The sequence below is a fragment of the Pygocentrus nattereri genome, chromosome 6 (assembly GCF_015220715.1).
Source record: "Pygocentrus nattereri isolate fPygNat1 chromosome 6, fPygNat1.pri, whole genome shotgun sequence".
Taxonomy (NCBI): Eukaryota; Metazoa; Chordata; class Actinopteri; order Characiformes; family Serrasalmidae; genus Pygocentrus; species Pygocentrus nattereri.
This window is the reverse complement of record NC_051216.1, coordinates 20,682,829-20,707,174: the sequence shown is the minus strand read 5'-3', so window position 1 is coordinate 20,707,174 and position 24,346 is coordinate 20,682,829. Positions and strand designations below refer to the sequence as shown.

The 24,346-nt window shown below is 38.3% G+C and overlaps 1 protein-coding gene across 1 annotated transcript in view; it reads right to left on the bottom strand.

The window, feature by feature from the left end:
• The window catches only part of stk39 (serine threonine kinase 39), a 53,320-nt gene extending 28,974 nt beyond the window's left edge, over positions 1-24,346 (bottom strand). The window contains exons 1-14 of the mRNA XM_017692278.2: positions 23,945-24,346; positions 21,374-21,486; positions 19,779-19,887; positions 19,072-19,213; positions 18,211-18,266; positions 16,613-16,722; positions 16,257-16,358; positions 15,558-15,691; positions 15,013-15,061; positions 14,831-14,896; positions 6,590-6,712; positions 5,589-5,618; positions 4,910-4,966; positions 448-509 (exon numbers count right to left, since the gene is read on the bottom strand). Coding sequence (XP_017547767.1) covers positions 448-509; positions 4,910-4,966; positions 5,589-5,618; positions 6,590-6,712; positions 14,831-14,896; positions 15,013-15,061; positions 15,558-15,691; positions 16,257-16,358; positions 16,613-16,722; positions 18,211-18,266; positions 19,072-19,213; positions 19,779-19,887; positions 21,374-21,486; positions 23,945-24,050 — 1,259 coding nt within the window. The 5' untranslated portion in view covers positions 24,051-24,346. The remainder of the gene's footprint in view (positions 1-447; positions 510-4,909; positions 4,967-5,588; positions 5,619-6,589; positions 6,713-14,830; positions 14,897-15,012; positions 15,062-15,557; positions 15,692-16,256; positions 16,359-16,612; positions 16,723-18,210; positions 18,267-19,071; positions 19,214-19,778; positions 19,888-21,373; positions 21,487-23,944) is intronic.

Genomic DNA, 24,346 nt, shown 5'->3' with positions numbered 1-24,346 from the left:
CAAATGATGTGTGACCTTTGCTCTCTTGCTCACCACCACGCATGGCAGATTTGAAAGCAGTTCAACAGATCAGTTACTGATCTGAAAACAGCTTTTGGTCTTTCTTTTATACCTTAAACTGAGGGGAGAGTGGCATGAGAGCAGGCAGGGCATTTTCCACCCAGAGCGGCGGACGCAATGCAGAACATCCAGCAGAGCATATCACTCTAAATTTAGGCACTTCCTCTCCACGGACTCTCGACCAGACCGCGTGAAAGGGATCGTTTGAAAAGAGACACACAGACACACACGCACACATACACATACACACACTCTTTAGCACACAAAACACAGCTATTAGGTCGCTTCAGAAAGCCAACATGCCTGAGTGGTTCTGGCTTTTTCCATCTTTTAAGAGCTGATGAAAGCCCGATGAAGAGAGAGTGGAAAACCAAGTGCTTTGCTTACCTTAGCCTCAGGACCATGTTCACAGCACCCTGAGTGCTTGGGTTTTTTTCCAACGGTTGAACCTTGGTGGAAATAAAAAAAAAACTTTTTAAAAAATCAGTTATTTCTTAACAGAAAAAAGCACATATTTTCACCTTCTAAACTCCACTTGACATCAACTTAAATTTTACAAGATGGTGACTATCTATGCTGGTGTAACAAGCTGCTAAGTGTTCGAATTACAGGGAAGCCAGGGGGAGCTTACCATCTCCAAATGAGATCCAAGCTACTTTGAAAACAATGAAATCAGAAGTTGGGGTGGGGGTTGTGTATACTGAAGGGCTAATTTATTAACCATTCTGTTGTCTGTAACAATATATTTGTTCTCCTGCAATGGTTTGTGTAAAATATTAATTAAATCAAACTCCAAAGAGTCCATCTCTTCTGTCTCTTTCTGTTATTAGTTCTTCTCCAACAAGGCAAAAGTGGCTATTCAAAGTTGAACATAAAAAATGCATGACTGAAGTTCTCCTGTGAAAGCTTGCTTGTCTGTCTGTCCTGTGTATTTTTCTGCATAAAGGTATCCATTCTTGTGTTTGCATAGGTGTGATAGTTGAGACACTTAATATCGTTATTGTTCAATATTCTGTCATATTATCATTTTATCAAGCTTTGTGTGCGGGCTCTGCATTTACATTTTTTTTATTGTGAGCACATGTAGGTTTGTAAGTGTGTGTGTAAGTTGCAATGAACAATAGTACACTGTATTATACCCCAATGTATTAAACACTGTACAGACTTAAATTTCAGAAAAGTTGGCACAGAACATGTAAGGCTAATAAAATCAGAAAGCACATTGTTTTTTTTTTACAGTTTTTTTTTACAACTGTTTTAAAGTGAAAAAGTACAAAAACATATTTAATGTTTTATCTTATGAACTGTATATTTTTATGCTGTTCAAATTTAATGCCGGAAACACATTTCTAAAACACTTAATAATCATTTGGGGACATCAACTGATACAGTTTTGCAAGCCAGTATGCACGTTTTCAGCTCTACAACCATATGGGGCTTTTAATGTAGTATTTTGTGCTTCATAATTAACCACTCATTTTCAATGAGAGACAGTTCTGGACTACAGGCAGGAAGCATTCTCTGATTAGGCAGCCATGCTGTCGTAATAAGTGCAGAATGTGACTTGGCATTATGTGTCACGATTGGCTCCTCCCTCTCCTCCATGTGCTTTTTGTTTACTTCTGTCAGGCAGAAAACAGGTGGCAATGATCAGGGGCGGAGTCAGACAACAAGGGGGCTGGACTTAGACAAAAAAACAAAGAAGCACATGGACGATAAAAAGTAAACAAAAAGCACAAGGAGGAGAGGGAGGAGCCAATCATGACATCATGCTGAAATAAGCATGGGTGTCCCTGAAAAAGACATCATCTAGATGGTAGCATATGTTGCCCCAAAATGTGTAAATATCATTCCATGTTAATGGTGTCTTTACAGATGTGCACTCATGACATGGCCACTAATACACCCCTATTCCATGACAGACCTTGGCATTCTGTAAAGTCTTTTTCCTCTTTGGCTTAGAGAACACAATGTCCAACCTTTACATAAACAATCAGGAAGTTGAACTCAACTCATCACAATACACGGTTCCTGTATGCATCAATCTATTTTAGATGAGCTTGAGCCTACAGAACTCGACTCTGTTTTTGGACATTAAACCTGCATTTGTGGATGCAGTGACAAAGTGTTTGCTGACTTTTGTCAAAGTATTTCTAAAGTATCGTGCAGTGCTGTATGAGAGATGACAGGTCATGGGTATTCAGTTTTGGTGTGTGGAATGTTCTTAAACAATTGGATTATTCACAGACACATGTTTTGGCAAAGTGGCAAGCCTCAGCTTACTCATAAAGGACTAGGCCTTTCCTGAGTGCTAAGTTTACAGCCAAGCATGACTGCAGCATCTGTTTAATATGTTTTTGAACATTCCATATTTTAATTTGTCCCTATCTCAGTTTTTTGCAGAGTATTGCAGGCATCAATTTCAGAATGAGCATGTAGTTTATATATATAAAAAAATAACTTCTAACTTTTTTGGAGGTTTACATTACAGCTGTGGGACAATCACATGTAGCCTGTTGTATTGTATTGCTTGATCTCTGAAGGGATCTTCATTTATCCTCCTGGGTCACAGGGTAGGGGGTGGGGGGAATTCAGTACTGAATGGGTGGAAGGCAGTCCATCACAGTGCAGACACACACACATATACATTTCACACCAAGGGGATATTTAGCATCTCCACGTAGCCTGACTGCAATGACTTTGGACTGTGAGAGGAAACCAGAGCTACTGGAGGAAACCCACACAGACACAGGGAGATCTTCGTCAAAAGGCCATGGAAACAAACCCAAGCCCTTCTTGTTGTGAGTGCTACCCCATGTGCCACCATGTTGCCCTCCTACCTGTACAATAACTTTCAAAGACACTTTACAACACAAAACACTTCATTATGTTAGATTCTGGGTATTCTGGCTTGTACAATGTAACAGATTACATCTGAGCTTGAAGAGATCCCCCCCCTGACAACCTGGCTTTTCATGCGGTCAAGTGAAGCACAACCCTTAACGCATGTAAGGCCCCGCGGAGTCCATTTCACGGCAGTTTTTTTTTATAATTAAAAGTATCACTGAGAAAGTCTGAGAGAAATTAAAGAGCTAGAAAATAAAAGAATACATAAAAAGGAATAAAGAAGAAAATAAATAATGAAAGAAAAAAGAAAGAAAGCAAATGCTATTGTTGTGTTATTTCTACAAGGGCCCTACTGTTTAATTCACAATGTGTTTAAACCTGACCACACATGCCCACAGGGCACCAGCCATTGGTTCAGTTTAAACTCTCTGCATCTCACACCAATTCTCACAAACAGAAATAACCTTGGCTGCTGCAAACAAACAGCAGTAAAGAGTTTTGTAGTAAAGAGCACACCTTTACCAACCCTTAGGCTTGTATTTGCTTTACAGCAGTGTCTGAACTTATTAGTAGCTTGTTTTAGTCTCAGTTGGATTTATGCTATCATGTGTTTTCCACCTATGATGTTAACAGGCATTGTTATGCAACAGTTAGCTTACTATTTATCTTTCCGTGTTTTGCCTGGACTCTACTTGTGCATTAATTGTTAAACAGCAATCTGCTCTCTCAGACTGCAGCCTAATGAATGTTTAGACAAAAGCTGTTCATGGTGCAATGGACACTCAGTTGGGCTATTGGAAATGCTTCCACACCATAAATTCATCAAAGCTTTGGCCACATACAAATATACTTGCAGAAAAATGGTTTGATTACGTTAATGTGATGATTCATTTAAGAGTTGATTATGCAAATTCAATCTGCAACACAAGCCTAAGCATCATCTTGCTGCATGCACTTAAACCAGGGACTGTAAAGCTTGCATGGGCTATTGTGCATTGAATGAACTGTTAGGATCCAAAGATTCCAAGTATGGAACCACCTCTACTGGTGCAATATTACATAAGTTGTGTTGATGGGGCATGTATAACATTTAGATTAAACTGGCTTAAGATTGAACCTCCCAAACAAAATACAAATGATATTTCAGATGGAAAAAACACAAATATCAGCAGTGTCCTGTTAAAATCTCGACTGAAGTCTAGAGAAAGGTGGAACAGGACATGGAATGTACCCTGCAGCTACTGATTTAATACCACTGACTGTACTGTGCAGCATCACAATAAGGACTACTCGATCAGTGCTGCACTCATAATTCATAGTTTGATTCTTGTCTTTTCATTTTTAATTCTACACATTGACATGCTGCTAACTATATGCTGATTTTGTGCACTATAGGAAAAAATAAGTCACTGGGGTGCCCCCCCCACACATCACTGGGGTGGTACCCTTAAAGGTATGTCTTTAGTTATGGCTACTTTAGTTAGAGAACATATTTATTCCATATTCCATTGCACTTTTTCCATTGCATTGACTTTATACACTTGTCTTGACTCCAAACTTTTGTTATTTTATTTATAGTTTATGAAAAGGTATATACATGTACCTTTTCCTCTGGGAAAGCTTATGTAAGTTACACAGTTGAACCTTAAGACCTTTGTTAGGGTACATTTGCATTGTTTGTACCTTGATGAGCAGAAATGTTCCTGTGCAGTAGATTTTTTTTTCCAATAAAGTCAAATAAGCCAACAAAATGAATAAAGGCAATGTTTTAGAGTGAGAGAGAAAAAGAAAGAGATGAAGAACAAGAAAGATGAGAGAAATAGCTCGCTAGCTATTCTGTATGTAATAGTAAGACACAGTGAGCAAAGGCCTACTCTGGATCCCTCAGTTATTAAGGCTAAAAGGCTCCCTACAGGCCTGTACAGACTGCACAACCTCTCAGCAAGGGGCAGCAAGGTTACTGAATCAAGACAAATCACATCCACTTCCGCATAGTCCCTACCTGGGGATGCTGAATGGACAGGCCTTCTATAGGGACATTGTTGGCATTCACTTCCCCCTGCAGAGGCAAAATGACACAGAGTGAAAAGTAGAACGGTGAGACATACATCTCTCCATCTCTCTCTCTCTCTCTCTCTCTCTCTCTCTCTCTCTCTCTCTCTCTCTCTCTGTCTCTCTCTCTCTCTCTCTCTCTCTCTCTAAAACCACCGAGGCCATTTTTGCTATTCAGCTTTTGGGAAATGGTTTCTGAACTGCCACAAAGCCTAGCCCAAAGTCATGACATTTTCTAATCCAGTGAGAAAAAAAATGAGTGCATGATTACCACACACACACATATACACTCACAGGGGAAGAAACAGCATAAGCCGTGTCTCATTTTTAGTAATTAGTGTTTGTTTGTCCACTGCAGTCAAATATGTTACATTTGTACATCATTTAGAGTGGTTTATCAGACAAACAATGCAGTCCCATGACACTCGTAATGACATTATAAAACAATGCTTGAGTAGTTAATTAAAACAGCAACAGACAAAACATGTCAGACAAATTATTTCTTTAGGCTTCTTCTATCTTATTTTTGTGTATTTATAACTACTAAAATGCGTCTTACATACCCAGCAGTGATGTGTTAGCCGTAAAAAGATAACGACTATATGATGACTGAAAAGGGGCCTACTTACATCCCGGTTTTCGTCTTTGACCCTCCGTGACTGAAACGCAATTAAAAGACAGGATTATATTATGTTCTTTTTCTCCCACAAAGTATGATAGACAGATGTAGCTATTTGTGTAGGAGTGCAATCAGCACCGGTTCATTTGCATTTTGTAATAAACAATACACAGAAGCAATGTGTCTCTAGCCTCATTAGCGAGCGCTGATTTGCGACTGCTTTGCTGTGGAGGGGGTTTGATTTTTATTTCCGACTTGAGATGAATGTGAGTTATACATTCTTCACACACCAATCAAAGACAGGACTTAGCTTTGATGATATTGAGTCTCCTTCTTCTTCAGCCCACTTTAAAGCCTAAACAAAAGTCCTCTGGTGGAGACACATCTATGTACACATCCATGAACTGTGTAACACTGACATTACAATGCAATAAACATGTTATGGCAAATGCTATATGCAGGTGTCATGAGAGATTTTGTTCAGTAATATAACAATGTCATGTTGCCATTGCCTGAAAATTTTATCACGAAGGCCATAATGTAAAATTTAGCTAAATAACTGAATTAGCCATAAAATGTTTAGTACGTCTGCATTAATGGTAATGCTAACACAACGCTGTAATATCACTGGACATAATGTTTTGTGACAACCAATGACAGCATATAACATCTCCCATGACATGTTTGTGGCATGGCTATGTCGATGTTATGTAGCAAAGTTCAAATAAAAAGGCTTACCGCTACAAGACTAGGGTAGACACTGATATCAGAGGAAAAACAACTCTATCGAATGTAAATAAGGTGCTATTTCACATTTAGGTTTACTTCTAATAGTAAAGCAAAGGCAAACACATTTCATTTCATGTTAGTAAATGTCGCAACATTTTAATGTAAGTAAATATGCCAAAAATCGTATGTCAGTAAATGCATCAAAAATGTAAGTGAATGTGCCAAAATGGTCATTACTACATCATAAATAGAATATACTATACAAAATGAGGTCAAGCTTACCCTTCCCTGATTAACAGCTGCTTTTCCTTCTTCACTCCTTTCATCCATCTCATCATCACTCCATTCCCAGTCTCCATCCTCAGTCTTGTGCAAGTGACCGCTTGATCCAGGCACTCGTCTCACCTTAGCAGGACACACATACTCATGTCAATATGAACCCTAACAGCCTACTGTTTTACAAAGGCCAGAGGCAACTCATTGTTTATTAACCTTGTATGGGACATTAATTCAGTTGAGAGCATTGTCTATATTCACATCAAGAACCAATCTTATATACTTTTCCATCAATAAATAGCATTGCTGTCTATCTCTTGAACTGGAACAGTTGCAGCATTGAGTTATTAGGGTTTTATGAGCATTGCAGGGTGCTGAATCCTGCTGGCATGTGCAAAATGAACTGTTCAGCCAGAATGAAATATTAGACACACGTTACTTTCAACATGCTACATGGGGCAAAAAAATCAATGGAAAATTCCCAGAATCTCAGCAAAATTAGAATCAATGTCTTAACAGCAGCTTATAAATACAGAACTAACAGCATGTACTTACTATAATTCTAACATAGCAGCTCCCAGAGCACTAAATGTACAGTTTCTCTAAATTCTGCTGTGGTAGGATAGGTTTGCCAAACGTAAGGGTCAACTGGTCTGGTCACTCAAGCCAGCAGAATAACGGAAACACGTTTATCATATTTACAATTAACAACCATACTTTAGTTCCAAAAAAACAGTCAGGCATTGCTTAGACAAAGAAAATATTTATAAGAATTGTGCACATAAATAAAAACATTGGCATTACCATCATTTGCCTTCATAAGTTACAATGCATTTTAAATTATATATATATATATATATATATATATATATATATATATATATATATATATATATATATATAGTTGTCTTCTCTTTCTTCTTTTTATTTTTGCCTTCTAAACATATTAATCAGATTAGGAACTGTTTAGGTTTTGTACTGATGGCCTCTTTGTGTAATGCCAACTTATTTAACACCTTATTTTATTTCAGATCTTATTTCATAGAGTGATATTAGTAAACTCTAGTCAATGGAAGCATGGAGTGTGATTACAGTCATCATTACAACTATTACAGTGGTTATAGTATAAAATACTGACAAAATTTGAATACTGGATACTGAATACTGAATCAATTAGTTCAGCATCTGAGCAAACAGGTTTGTTAACCCCTTAAATAGCCAGGGCCCACCAGAGGCTAAAATTTTATTACACACATAACTTAATAATAGCTCATCCTTTCTGCCCCTGTAGTTACTGAATAATACACCTTAGTATGTAAAAAGTAATAAGCAAAAAACAAAAAATCTCAGAGGCAAGTGGTCACTTGATCCAAAGGCTCTGCATTCTTAGCAGCCAAAATGTGAAATATAGTGGCCAGAGGCACTGTGCAATAGGCAAGAATGGAACCTTGCCTAGAGGCTTGTCTATTTGATCACTGGTGCTTTAAAAGAGCAGCTTTATTCTGAGGGAAGACTGAATACAACACAGTGAACTCAAACTGAATGCATCTTTGGAGAGACCTGCTCTGAGAACTGCCAACAACTATAGCTGTAGAGAAAAGGCATCACACAATCTATGAAAAGGCCCCTGAGCTTAGAACAATGTACTACACATTATAGCAATAGCCAGCTATAGGTAAGAAGGAGATAGCAAGCTTGACTAAAGTGAAGGAACATGTTCCTTTCTCTCAGCATGATGCTCTTTCAGAAACACCATCACGCCAGTATTCGCTAGCCTCTCCTCAAGCACCTTCAGCAAAATAATATATAAATAAACAAATCAACATCAGTGGTTCATTCTCACAAACAACATCTGCGAGCTCAGAGCATATGAATAAGATGAGAGGACCAGCTGCCCTGGGCCTACACACATACACAGAATGATTTACAAGCATTTCGCGTGCCAAAATACCCAAATGGATTATGGCTGTTGGCAAAGTGAATTATTCACCTTTATTGTTCAGTCGCCCTCTAATACACTAAAGAAAAGTATAATACACAAGCTCAATAAATCACAACAAATATGGTGTAAACAACAGACAAATCATGAATAATCAGTGTAAATGAGAAGAAGGGATAGTGATACTCTTGCAACACTGGAACTCCAACAAAGTGCTGCAATACCATCATCTTCTGCTACAGAACATTAACATCGCTCATGAATTCACACCATAAAGTAATATAGCCCATGATGAGCTCATTAGGCACTGGCCACATCTGTCCTGCAGAAACAAACTGGACGTTGTAGCTTCAGACTGACTGACAGAAAAGCTCTCAGGAACCCAAACTAAAGAACTTATCTGCCCCCTGCTGACCAAGCCGTGACACTGCGCAGTGTAAGCTGGGAGCTGCCTGTCAAGCTTATGTATGACCTCTGCCTATGCTGGCTTAGAGAAACAACAACTTAGAAATGAGCAAATTGTATGAAGATCAACAAAAGGCTGTTTGAAGATGGATGTTGCCTCATAATATGGTTGTGCCTGTAAGGTCAAGCATTGAATTATTCATATTATGTCCTCACTGTACTTTCCAAGGTCATTAGACCAGCACATGTTTCTTGTTATACGAGGCTTTATTTTATTTTATTCATGGTTAAAAACAGCTTTGAAGTTGAAAATCACTACTGTGCCTAAATCAATTGGTAAGTGCACTAAACTAGTTCTATACTGCTACATCAGTGACCCTGGTACAGCAGCTTTGCTAAACAAAGTCAGAGAAAGTGAAATAAAGAGAGAGTGAGAGGAAGCGGGATCTGGTTTCAGAAGTGTTCAAGGTGACAGTCCTCAGGTGACACCGATTTCCCTGTGCTCTCCCTTTTCACACACTGTCTAGCTGTGTACGTAATGCAAATGACAGAGAGAAACAGAATCAAGCGTTTAAATGATAGACTCGATTTGCAATGCTGGGTATACTTAATTTAAAAAGTTAACTGATTAAAATTTACATTCTTAACCAATCAATTTAGTACTTAATCGGAATTGCAATGATAAACAGAATACCCACAGGCACTTATAAAGCTGTGTTTGGTAGACTGAAGATATTAGCACTCAAATTGCTTTTGTGAACAACAACTGGAAAAGGGGTAAATCCACACCAGCAGGACCTCACCAGCAGGCATGTTTGCACTCACAAATTTACGGTCTGCGCAAAACATTTAATTGTTTGCTTATACAGATCAACTGTATATTCTGCAGGCTTAATTAGAGGTGGCCTATGTAGTAGTAAATGTGGTAAGTGAACACCACCATCCATTTTTAAAATTTTAAAAAATTTAAAATCATAATTGCTAGATTACTTGATCACTTACACAATGAATAGTGGCAGCCCTAGTATATGATTCAGTATTTTCACAATATACACACAACTTAATAACAGAACTAGAGCAAAGAGCAAGGAACACTGCTGCAATGCATTGCTGACTGCTGCTGATCATCTTTCATGTTAAAACAATGCAACTGCATTAGATGGCATAATTAATATCTTGCCCACTATCCACGATGCATTTGTCACATCTCCATCATGTACACTGTCAATATTCTGTACTGCAGTATCACAATGTCATGAGACTTCCTTTCACTCTTAGATAGAATATCACATAAACCACCCATCACCACAATGACATCTGATTGTGGTACAGTCTCACTAAACTGTGTAGTGCCAAATAATGAAAAGTTGCATCCACTATGCTCAAAAAGCGACAATAAAGCAATAAATCACCCTTTATCATGACCCTGAGAATATGGGATTTGCTAAAAGAAACTGAGGAGTCAGTTCCACAGCTACAGCTCTGTTTGGCCAGGTGACACGGAAATCAAATGACACAGTAACTAACTCAGTGCCATCAGACATAGTGTTTCACTCTCTTTCTCATGAACTGGAAACTCACACACATATTTGCACTCATACAGGGGAAGCAAAGTTTTTAGAAGCTTTTGTTTTTGTTATTTAATATACTTCCACGGTACATACCCACTTCAAATAAACACACAATGTCTTTTGACTTTGTACTTATAAATATGGACAAAAAGTATTCAACAAAGATTTGTTCACAGCATTGTGGTTCAATGTTGTCTTTTTTTCTATTCCCCAAGGTTATGAGGGGGCCTCTGATGGACTTGAACTTTCAAAATCTTCTATAAATTTTCTATGCACGTCAAGCCAGGAGATTAGGCCATTTTTTATGATTTTAGGATTTTTTAGAAACCCGTGCTGACTTATTTTGCATGCATGTTTGAGTTTGTTGTCTTGTTAAAACATGTATCTTTTTCCTACATTGTTTTTGGTCAATGGGATTAAATTTCCCTCTTTCCACTTATATTAACAAATGACACTGACAGGCATGTTTAAGGTCTTCGCTGTGGCTCTGTTGTTTTTTCCAATCGAGTGTTGTTTGATAACTGTGTCCCAGAGAACTTTAGCAAGCCCTTTCACCAAGCATCTTTTATAATGACAGCAGGTGCAATTCAGATAAATTTTTTTTGCAGCATAAACAACTAGAATTTTACTTTTATGCAACCTATAAATATGTATATATATCGTTTTTTATTTTCTGTCTGAATATTTTTTACTATAATTTTTTAACATATCTGCCTTCACTGCATTCATTTTTGTTTGTAAGCACGATTCAAAAGATTTGTACAAATTTTAAGGATATTCATTAAAAAAAACAAATGTGTCTGAGTAAATGTTTCCCCTCAATGTACACTCAAACAACACTTCACTAGCTGAAAAAGTCCATATCACTGTGATACGCATGAGCTTTGAAATTCACTTTTATAATGGCATTACCACAAACAGCAGCAAAAGATAAATAAAAATGCACGGCTGTGGTCTTGATGACACTTGCCAGTAATTACTTCCAAAAAAGCAGTGTCTACTTACAATTCCAATTATTCACTTGTGGTGCCACAATCAACATTTCAGTGGCGCAATTAGAATGCATTTCCCAAAGGTCCCCACCGCTGCATACTAAAGCTGAAGTGACTGCAACTGCTGTCAAGTTTAACAAGTACTCATAGGCTCTACCCCACCCAAACAACTGGAAGATTTCTACTCTCTTTTTCTATGCTAATTCACTGACTGGAGTCGATTACTGAGTGCAGGACCAGCTTTCTCAAAGCCCTCCGGAGGAACGTAGAAAGCCATCACACATCATCCACGTCAATTATGCCACAACATTACAATGGCGTGGTGATTACGGAGCTTTTAGCTTTATGACACAGGCTCTAAATATAACTCTGGGCCATACAGTAATCCATTTGTATCATTCAAGCTGGGATGTGTCCGTTAGTGAGGTTATTCCCGTCTCTGTTACAATAAGGCCATTTATTACAGAAGAGTCTTAAAATACAGGAGAAAATGTTGGTGTGTGTATGTCTCCCTGTTTTAGTTTCTATATTGATAACCCTTCAAGCAATACACCTTTCCTTCATATCCTTCCATCTGTGTTCCTTCTCATTTGTTTCTACTGACAGTCTCTCCATTTCCTAAATGGAGTCAAGCACTGGGGGCTGGAACTATCTTGTCATTTTTTGGGCTAGAGGTGGAAAGAGAGAAGGAGCGCTGATAACGGTCCTGCCCGGCCCAGCAGATCTCACAGTCAGTTAGGCTGAGAGTAAGAAGCAGCCTGGCATGCAAATGGCCGTGTTTAAGTGCAGCACCCTGTTACCTAAGCACCCGCATTAAACCCCATTTGTCTTTGTCTGCTGTCAGAGCCCAGAAACATTAGGCTCTCCTGAATGCTTGAGTTGACAGTGCATTCGTTCTGCATGAGCGATATATTTTCCAGCTCCTGACTCCTACCTGATTGCATTTGTTCACAGCCTACACACACATAGACTGGCCAGCACAAGCTACAGAAACACTCAACACAAGGTATGAAAAAGGTTCAGCAGTCTGGGGCTGTCAATGCTTAAAATGGGCAGAACAGCCAGAAGGTCAAAATGGCCCAAGTAAGGAAGAAAATCACAAATTTTGTATTAAGGTAACTCATCTATATCAGAGAATAACTCATTGACTCAAGCCTATGCAGATCCTTATGCTATTTCATGTAACCAGTCATGATACGTCACTGCTCATGTACAAATGTGTAAAGTAAAACCACTCCTAAGAGCACTCACAAAACATTTTTCCTCAATCACAGCCCCATTCATTGGATCAGAGATATTTTAACATTTTGTTATTTTTCAATCAGAAATGTAAAAAAGGCAACATCCTCAGCTTTGTGCCTAATATTTTGAGTCAAATACCAAATAACTTAAGCACTAAACAGCCAGCTACAAAACACACATGTCCAGCTCAAAATTTACTCCATCCTGAACTACTAGCCTATCAAAAATGCTTCAGAAGGCATGACTATTTTTACGCTCAGTGTTTAGAATGTCTACAATTTCTTATTATTAAAATGTCTAATTATTATTATAAAATACATTGACTATATGGCCAAATGTATAAGCCAGTAACATATGTCCCAACAAATATGCATCATCATAAGGAAATTTTTAAAGGATTAATTTTATATTAATTTGTACTTGTAGCCTGACTGCAAACACGAATAGAAAAAGCTATTCAGGAAATCTAATCATCAGTGACACGGCATATTCAGCCTTACAGTGCACAAAAATGCACTAAAGTTCTGGTGTAGATGGTTATTCATATTTCATTACTTTTATTTTTCATAGTGATACTTGCATTTTTAAAAACTTTTGCTATTTGCTTAAAAGAGAAGTTAGTTAACTTCTATTTGCATAAAAAGGTCTGTACTTGTGGTACATCTACCCAGACTCAGACTACTTGAATAATATTTTATCGCATCTCATATCATCGTCACATCCAACAACTTTATCGCACAATTTATAACTACATTGTGCACAGAGAGCAGTATCTCCAATGTCGCTTAAACATTCTACTCTTCCAGCGTACAATAAATACAGTTAGGTTTGATAACATCGGTCAAATTTAAACAATAGTCCAAAGTCATACATTTTTTAAAGCCAATATCTGCTGATGCAAATATGACTCAGATATCATTGTGCATTCATATTTATTTCTGCAACAAAATTATTAGAAAATCAAGCAGGCCAGTAAATCTGCTCTACTTATTATATAGTCTGGAATGACCATTTTGACCATGTCAACACGACACAGGACTTCACACTGCAGCCGCCTTTTGTTGTCTCCAATGTGAAAAGTGAGCCCTGGATTATTCTGAGTTATAAAGTGTCTCTCTGCACTGCGTTATGTTTCTACAGCTACAGAGTCTGAAAGCACCAATTTTCATTTCACATCTGTTTCACTGCGCCCTCTGCTGTTGGTTCTTCTGCACGTTGAAGTCAGGAATCCACACAACCAGAGTTGGAGGGCTAACAATGTTTTACACCCTCTTTAGACTGCAGAATGAACAAGATCTGAGGCAATTTGGTATAGTACAGGCAGATGTTTGATCTGTATATACAGTGCTAAATATACTGCAGCCATTTTGACTTCATATCATTTAAGCCTATGCAAAGTTCTTATTTTCTTCATGACTGGCCATTAAGTGTCTTTTTTTAACCTATGTGCAAAACACTCATAAAGATATTCATTTTCCAAGTAGATAACAAAGCACAACAGAGCTCTCTGGTTAAGAGCTTCTGTTAAAGGCCGCAAATCTAAATGTTATGTCATACCACTGTATTTGGAGGCTTGAGTTTTTTTGACTTCCAACATTTGTTGCTGTGATTAACTGTGAAAGTTTTGCCGTAATCAGTATTCGATTACCACTGAATGGCTTTGTTTACATCTCAACAACAGAAATATATAGCAATTTTAAAACATCAATATAATTCCCCTTTTGATAAAAAGGTCAAAAGCCACTAATTTTAAGTTCCAAGTTCAGCCTAAGTAATACAAACAGAAGTATGAAAGTATTGTAGCCTGAAGTGTTTCATCTCTATCCTATGCCTAATATATGTGAACCACAACAATCACATGGCAGTCACGTACATGAAAGTGCTGAATGCAATCACTGGAAAGAACGGTCGTTCTGCCTCTATAGCTAGAGTGTTTAAATCCAATGGAAAAAGTAGACATCAGTGTGTACTGGCAGTACACTTAAAGTGAGACATTATGCTGGTCGACCCCTCATGCATGACAGCAATGTTTAGTCGATACGGGGTCTACTTTGATGACCGTTATAGTTCAGAGGAATGTTTGATGAGAATAGAATACCTTTTTGGCTCTTTGGCTTATATTTGGTCCTTTACAAAGCAGCTTCTCAACCAGGTACTCTCTGTTCTGCAATAGCAAACGAGAGAAAAAGATCAAAACAAATCGGTGGCGGGCAGCTTTAAAGCGTAAAGGCGGGGATCTGAAGTAGGGAGGGAAAGGAAAATAAATAAATAAAGCTGTACCTTGGCCTTTTGGAAAAATTTACATTTCAAAAGTTCTGACGCAGTGGGCCTGTGGAGATATGAAGAAGCAAATGCGTAAGTAAAGATGACATGTGGACATTCTTAAAATAGATTTCTATAACCACAGCACTCAATCCAGGTAAGGTTCATTGTATACAACAGCATATATTAAGAGGAAATACAACTGCACAGATCCTGCTTTGGAAAAAGTCATTACATGGCATGGGTGCATCTGTATCAATTTGACCTTAATAGGGTTTCTGCACTGAGCGCCAAAGAACTGGACCTCTCTATTGATTGTGATTGAACGTATGGGAGAAAACTGAACCATAAAGACAGACTTTCATTGGTCATCTCACAGTAGCAAACTGCAAAAAAGATCTAGTGAATCAATGAACTAATGAATATGCTATTGTAGACTGTAAAACAACTCAATACGTTCACCAACGTAGACAAGCAGTTCAAACAGTTATGTTCAACAATGTAAACAAGCAGTGGCCCAGTGTTAAATCTTATTTTCTCCACATAAATAAAAACGTGAGTACCTCTTAGCGGGGTCCTTCTGAAGGCACAGAGTAATTAGTTTTCTAAAAGATTTCCCGTATTTCTTTAACATCTCTTTGTCCTCCACTCCCGTTTCTAGAGTTGGGGGATCATTCTGCAGCGTCAGCATTAAAACCTGCACAACAATTTGGGGAAATCAGCAATTAAACTGTTCAAAATTGCATTGCAATGACAGATTTAAAGGCTTGTATCAGGCTTATTTTTACTCTGTTGGAATTACGTTTTATTCAAGAAGCTGACAAAAGCTTCTTCAATAAAACATAACATGGGAAAGAAGATAACATTATTTGCAAAAGTTTGGCAGCCCCTGATGAAATTACATATTTTGGTGATTTTCTAAGTGATAACAAGTACTCATGCTTTACAGAGAAGACACTTCTGCACATTTTAAAGCACAATTACTGTTTATTTGCTGAATTTAACACATTGGGATAAAATGGAAAAAAAATATAATGTAGGCTGTGCAAAGGTTATTGCACATTTTATATTTTATCCATTATGTTAAAATCAGTCAATAAATAGAAACTGTTCCCAAACATTTGCAGAAAATGTCACATTTAAGTTGGTTCCCTTCAGAGAATGTTTACTTATTTTTCTTAGAATATAAACAAATCATGTAATTTGACCAGGGGTATTCAAACTTTTGGATACAAGTTTATACAGGAAATAATGATAATCACCTTCATAGGGGGGTATCGGTGGTAGGGTGCCGATCCAGTGGCCAGCTCTATGGCAGTAATTCCAAAGCTCCAAATGTCAGCTTTGAAGTCATAACCTCGTACCTGGAGTTGAGATACAAGACTGATGTGAATGATTCATATGAATTCAGAGGGTAAACTTAAAACACATTGTCAAAAGGCAAAACAGTTGAGTACACAAACTTTGACTTGCTTAAGTCATGAGAAACATGAACAACTACTCTTGTCTTCTGGCTTAAATCAAGAGTAATATTATTCCTCTCCCAGGAAAAGCAGGTAATCTGCACATTCTGAGTAACATACTGTAACAGTGACACTGGCTTCATGAACAGTCTCACCTGTTCCATCACTTCCGGAGCCATCCAGCATGGAGTTCCCACAAACGTTTTTCTAACTTTATGTCTGGTTACGTCTCCTCCAGTTGCAAGAAATGCACTCACACCAAAGTCTGCAGGAAGAATTATACAGATAAATGAGTGAATAATGAATAATTGAACGCTTGTTTCAGCACTTTTCCTACATTGACTTAAGAGAAATTTGGCAGCAAAATATAAATATGACTTAGCCCTGTATTATACAATGTTTTGTGTTTACGGATGCTCCTAGCCCCTATACTAAACTTTATACATGTGGTACCTGCAGGGATAATCAGAGCCTATAAGCAGAAAAAGTCAATGGTGATTTTCTCTCACATATTAAACTATTACAGCCCAGTTCAAGAGCACTCTCTCTAGTTTGAACTATACACAAATCAATGGCATTCAAGGTCAGCAGTGCTTGTTATAAAGCTTGTTACATAAAGTAAATCAATATGTCTGCACTAGATCTGCCACTTTACCCCTCAGGAGGGAAACCACCCACATCAGGAGCATTTCACACTTAAGCAACATGGAAATATGCTTATTCCAAGCCTATTTTTCCATGCATATTCTCTGCTCTATTTCTATGTCACAAATCCATTTTCTGTTATCCATCCCAGAGGCCCAAAGAACAAGAATGGACTGGGCTGACAAAGATTCATACAACAGCTGGGTAATATGACAACCGGTAAGATCATAACAATTCAGGAGTTTTTTATGATACAAAATCTCTCATGATATTCATTTTTTCTGACACTTGATATATTAGAACAGACAAAGTAGTGCCACATTTTAAAGGTGCTATCAAAAACTATAAATCCAATTATTCGTATTCAACATTTCACACTGTGCTGTACTAAATTAAATTAAACCGGACTAACTTTGATCTCTTTTTTAATCAAATGTGATTTATCACAATAACAATAAATAATGCCAAATTACCCAGATCGAATGTATACAATCGAGTATTTCTGTAGACAAAAGACTTGAGTAAAATAGAGAATCAGTATGTTCAATAGAAAAATAAAAAGTCTTCCTGTGACAGATCTGCATCTCAGTCTCACATCTAAGGTCTCCTTAATGTAATTAAAAAACAAAAAAGAGAAAAAGTGGTTTAATAACCCCACCTCCTTAATTTAAGTTAATTGGCATGACCTTTGTGCTTCAAGGAAAAGCAACATAGATCTCATTCACGATGCCTATAAATAGCATGCTGGCTACACACAGAACAACTCCCCAAACTCATTACTGCAGCATTTTCACAGCTAAAGAAGCTTAATTAACGTAGAGCTATAAATAACCGTCATAGTTCTTGGAATTCTTTAATCCCATCTTAATTGTAGGGTGCACAGTATACAACTTAACACCGGATTACATTTGCTGCTGGACCATTCAGAATAATAAAAGACTATGGGAATACATTTAAACATTCTCACTATGCTGGAACTGAGCTTCCAACAGGAGAGACCTCTTCTTTTACAAATATATGTACTTGAACACTAGAATACTTATTTGTTCAATCCTACTCTTAATCTTTCAAAACAAATCTCAGCTGGAGGCATTAAAAAAAAGCAAACCTGCTATCTGCACTGAGCCATCTTCTCCCAACAGGATGTTCCCAGCTTTCACATCCCTAAAGTCAAATTTTCACAAAACATATCTGGGTCAAACAAGACAAGGGAGATTGTGCATCTTAGCTTTTGAGCTTTTAAAAGCAACATATTGTCACTGCCGGAACAAAACCCAGGTATCTTCAAAATGGTAACTGTAAAAACACTCTTAACTTTTAGTGTCATTTAATGTAAGTTTATATAGTTTATATAGTTAATGAAACAAGATTTAGCTATAAATCTATTAGTTTCTCATGAAATGTTAAATAAAGAGCAGCTGGAGTATGAAAACCAGTATTTACTGCTTATTATAGATCTATTTCTCCTTTGTTACTCTGATAGGCCTCTAACAGTAGTCAGTGACAGTAACACTAACACTGTTATTACTCAGTAACAGTGATGAGTTTTCATAGATTTTTCATTTGTTACCCATATAAGCCTCTAGCAGCAGTCATCAGTTATCAGTTATAACTGGTTAATCTGAATACTTCCATCCAAATACATATTCCCATATCCCATATTATTTAGCAAATCTGATCCCTTATTCATTTTGCTCTTGTTGTATTATTGTTTCGCTATTCAGTGCTGACCAGATTAGGATGGGTTTCCTTTTTGAGTCATGGTTCCTCTCAGGCTTTCTAAAATGCTGCTTTGTGACAATGCCATTGTAAAAAGCGCTTTATAAATAAATCTTGAATTAAACTTTTAAAGTTTTCAAATTATCATAACTAATTATCAAAAGTACCAATTATGGAGTAACAAGATTTTGCTCTGACAGTGCTATGCCTGTGTCCATTTACTATTAAATAATTAACTGCAGACTCCTACCTGTGAATCTGTCCATTCTTGTGCAGATAGTCAAGACCCTCTAAAACTTCTTTTAAAATGGTAGCTATCGTGGGTTCATCCAAAACACCATTTTTGTGCTCGCCTCTGCTACATGTGTGCTTGATAATATCCAACACTGATCCTGAATACAAAAAGGAACAGGTGGTTAAGCCTGGAATACATTCAAACAAACTCAAAGACACAGCAAGACCCCTGTTAAACCTCTGCTCAGCTCATACAGTCTGCTAAGAACTATCAGTTAATATGTTCCCCTTAAGTAGCATATTTAGCAATGCACAGGTGAGCTGCACCAGCTAAGCCATGACATGATTCCCTGCTCTCTGCTGCTACAGGCAGCAGAGATGTCCAGGTCATACAGAGAGAACTAAGTACTTAGTACTGTTCTCCAAATGTGCTAAACTGCTATGATGGTGCATGTGAGGTGGTTGGCTTCACATGCTCCTAGGTAAGGCATATTTTAGCCCACATCCTAAAAGACAGGTAGCCACTACAGCACCAGAAGATTCTCACTGCAAAGGAATTTTTAAGTTCTCTTAAAACTAAGCAATGTGTTCTTTGCTCCTTTCTGACTTACAGTTCAAAAAGATCTGTGCAGAAGCAGGTCACTGGAGGTAGTTAGAGGGAGCACCACTTTATAAGAGTAAAATAAAAATGAATAAACTATTAAAAACTAAAAAGGTTCTTACCTCCACTGAGAAGTTTCATAACCAGCCAAAGCTCATCCTTCACCACAAAAGAGGTATAGTATGTCACTACATTTGGATGGTTGCACTGGCTCATTGCTTGGATTTCTTTCTGAATTGAGAAAGAAGAAAGTATGCATTAAGTTAAGACTCTCCAGTTTAGGACTAAGCTCATTCTCTGTCCATTAAATTTCACAAGTGTTCTTAAGATTTGCCACTGAAAACATACACCCTATATCATTTAACATTTACCACCGTTTAGCAGGCTGTTTAAAGTGGTCCAGCAGAAATTAATACAAGCCCATTTGCATGTGCTGATTTGCCAGTAATAGAAATGTTTATTGTTTACTATGTCTTCACAAAGCACACTGGCAGCAGAAGACTCATTCATCAAACCATCTCTCTCCAGGCCCAAAGCACCAAAAAAAAAAGAATCAATGGAAAACAACTCAATCATGGCAGTGTCAGTTTAAGTGGCCTGTTGTGTGTGTGTGTGTGTGTGTGTGTGTGTGTGTGTGTGTGTGTGTGTGTGTGTGTGTGTGTGTGTGTGTGCGTGTGCGCAAGTGCATTTTTGCATATGCCTGTCGTTTTGTTCCCTTTAATATTTAATTTTTAATAAATGTAACAGATTTTAATAAATTTAACAGGTTTTTCAAAATGTCTGCATAATTAGACGGTTACGATTTAACCAAAATCATTCAGAGAAATTTGATGTTAAATGTTCAATTCTATACAATTTTTTTGAGTCAAAATTGCTCATAATGGCAATGATAGGAACCCAATGTCTGAAGAGTTTAATGCCCCTAAAAGCTCTTTAGATTTCAATAAGGTTATGGTTTTGTTTTTGATAATTCAGCATTTGATAAGTTCCACTATATAAAAAATGGTTGATTAGTGGGTCTGGTGGAGCTGGATGCATGGCTAAAAATTATGGAAGGTAACTACTGTACCCTATGCATCAGTGGTGTCCTTACAATAAATAAAACAAACAAAACAAAAAAAAACACAAGCCACTGGCCGCTAAGTATCATTCAGAATTTACACCTTATCCAGTGTTTGACTGTTGAGCAATTCCTGCAAAAAGTTTAAACAAAAAAAATTCATCAGAGTTAGAGATGGCATGATATGACTTTTTTTTCTGATACCACTATCGATATTAAAACCTTGACTACTGATAAATAGTGAACCAACTTCACGATTAGCTATTTATTATACACTTCACCTATGACAAAAATCTAAAAGTGGTCCATGCGCAAACTACTCAAACACACTACCACACTAGGTAAGTATGTGCTATGTCAGCTTAAATTTGTTACGGTTCTATAACGGATTCATCCTCCACCCATTCATTCATAAATGACAGTCAATTAAGCTGTGACCCAAATATTCTGGCTCCAGCTGTGACTTTTAAACGGTTATATCTGAATACCATCAACTCTGCTGAGTACTCTAAGCTAATACTGTGCAGCAACAGAGGATTCTGTGTGGGGAGAAGAATAAAGAAATCTGGACAAACAAAAAAGCATGTGTCTGTTATTGTACATAAAAGGCAGAGGCAGAGATTAAAGGACTATCATTTAGGATTTATCAGGCCTTACCAGTAGTTCTTCCATGCTGGTCTGGCATTTCTCCAGGTTGATCCTCTTTATGGCAACACGCTCTTGTCGAGGGATGCAGAGAGCAGCCTGGACTACTGCTGTGGCACCACTGCCTATACAAACACAGTGAAAAAGTAAGTACACCCTGTGAAAAGATTTAAAACCACTGCCAACATTTCCAGGCCAGGCCAGGCCACCCTAAAATTTAATCACAGGATCTCCAAGTAGCTTGTCACTGTGGATATTTAAGTGCATGCATCTACCGTTAGAACGAGACTGTACAAATTTGATCTACATGGGAGGTGCGCTATAAGGAATCATTTGTTGTCTTAAAAGAACATCAGGGCAAGTTTGCTAATCAATATCTAGGCAAGAACCAAAACTTCTGGAACAAACTACTACAGACATGCAAGTCAAAGACCACAGTACCAGAGGCCAAACCCAAAACCAAAGACATAATTTAATCAGAAGAGTCTCATATCAACTGTAAAGCACGGCGGTGGAAATGTTATGGTATGGAACTGCTTTGCTACCATTAGGGTAACTTGTAATCACAGAATTGACCAGGGATTCTCTTTCATACCAGAGGAAAACGTGAGGCCATCAGCCAAAAAGTTGAAGCTGAAAAAATGGACCTTCCAACAGCACAAACATCCCAAACATACAAATAAATCCACCAAGGAATGGCTCAAAAGGAACAAATGGAGGGTTATGGAATCAGTCTAGTCAAAGTCCAGATCTGAATTTAACTAAATTGCTGAAGGGGGATTTGAAACAGGCTGTACATGCAAGAAGCGCCACAAGTATTGCAGTTGAAATAATTCTGGATGAAAGAGTGGGCATGTCTCCCAGTGGACACCAGAAACTAGTACCCTTGTTACCAATTAGGGTACCTGAAGACAGTTTCATGAAGTACAATAAGTATCACAATATTTACAATATTTCGTTTTTCTGAGCTTTACAAACAAGTTAGATCTGTGAAAACACCCCAGCAAAACAGTAGGGTCACATTTTAAAACGGGTATGAGGACCTAAAGATTATTAGTTGAACGTTTGCAAAAATAAATAATAAAAAGCTTGAAAGATTCAAATAATTGTTAATTATTTATGATACATACAGCTGTTCAGACCTATTGACAATACTCATGACACATTTACGACATAATTTATCTTGATAACAACAACATACGGTCATATTGCCACCCCCATGCAAAACCAAGCTGCTTGATGTTGACTGATGAGGAAGCTTTGTCACTTCTCCATGTTATATCTGAGTGACAGTACGTGGCTTCAAACATTACAAAAACATGCAATGTCTAGGAAATGAGAGCTGATAACACTTCACATGTACCAATCATACTAGACACCATACAATACAGAGGGCCTGTTCACAATTACCATGCACAAACGCAGTGCTACTGTTCACACCGAAGGAGTGTGTGACCCACCACACACACCATGCCAACTGCTCCTGACAGATAAGAAGGAGGGGGTCCTGAATGTACAGAAGTGCTGATTCAAAACAGCGCAGATGAACTGCATGGGACCTCTCTAACAGCGCTTCCTCTTATCAGCTGATATGATATGGCCCTTGAACAGCTCCTCTACAGTGGTCAGCTTGATCTATGGCTCTGAGCCATGGGAGTCTTTCTGAAGTGTGAAGCTGTGCTCAACTGCTATTTAACAGCCTTTATTTGAAAAGAGCAGCAAACAGTGATGTAATAAAACAGATATAAGTTATCAGTGAAGTGATGAACACAACAGGGAGCAGTGAGCCAGCATCATCCAACAGAGGACGTCTGTAAGAGAGTGAAGGAGTAAGGAAAAGGTGAATCAAATAACATTTCAGAATTTCACAATGATGAGCCGATTCGGGCCACACACAACACGTTAATGACAAAGCTTTAGCTACATCACATAACTGACTACAGCTGGCCACTGGCAGTGCAAACAAGAAACTGTAAGCGGCCATCAAAACAGCTTTTAGAGTAATGTAACCATAAGAATGTGTAGCACCCAGGCAAGCAGCATATATTACACAGGAAATGCCCTGAGATAACAACAATGACACTGATCACAATACACATGGTTGTATTTATAAACAGCCTGTTAAACACTATTTCCTAGGAAGCTCAAATGTGACTAAGACATGTCACATTCAAGGACCTGAAGCAGACTTTACCTGTGATGTGCTTTCAAAGAGCCAGATCCAGACACACTACATGCCATTAATAAATGTCTGACACCTTACTGGACACGTGCCAACAGAAAGCAGGGCTGACAATCTATCACACTGCTTTAAAACGATGTCCAAGAAGAAGATTTCTATACGGATTTGTCTGAAGTCTAAAGCGGAATCTCTTGTGTTGTAGCCAGTGGTCAAATTCAGCGATGACGGTCTGTCACATCCGCATTGCATTAGTGAGCTGGCTGCTCCACCGGAGCTGGAGCTGTACCGCTAGCGCAGGAAAAAGCCGGTAGGCCCGCTTCGCCATTCAACACACCAGCACCTCAAGTAGCGGAACCGTCACTGCCGCAGCTCAGAATGTCACTAAAGCCGTCCGTACCCACCTATAACCTCCTGCAGCTCGTACGCCTCCTTGACAATCGGCCAGCTGGTTGTGAGCACTGGTTGCGGATTCTGGCCGGGAGCCGGAGACTCGCCTTGCTCCGCCATGATGCTGCGGCTGCGCTGCTATGCTAGGCTAACGGCGCGGAGCTCCGCTTACTGGCACTTTCACCTCCACACAGCAGCAGCAGCGTCAGCCTCAGCCTCTGTACACCGCCGGGGAGGGTTACTGCCCGCTAGAGAAACGGCAGCAGGACCGCCCAGACACCAAACTGCACATCAAATAAAGCCTAACATCTGCCTTAGGGCTTCCTCTTCAGTTTACCCAGCTTAGAAAAAGTTATTCAGAGAGAAGGTGACGGATGCGCGAATTCTTTCGAAGAGGAAGTTTAAGCTATTTCCTT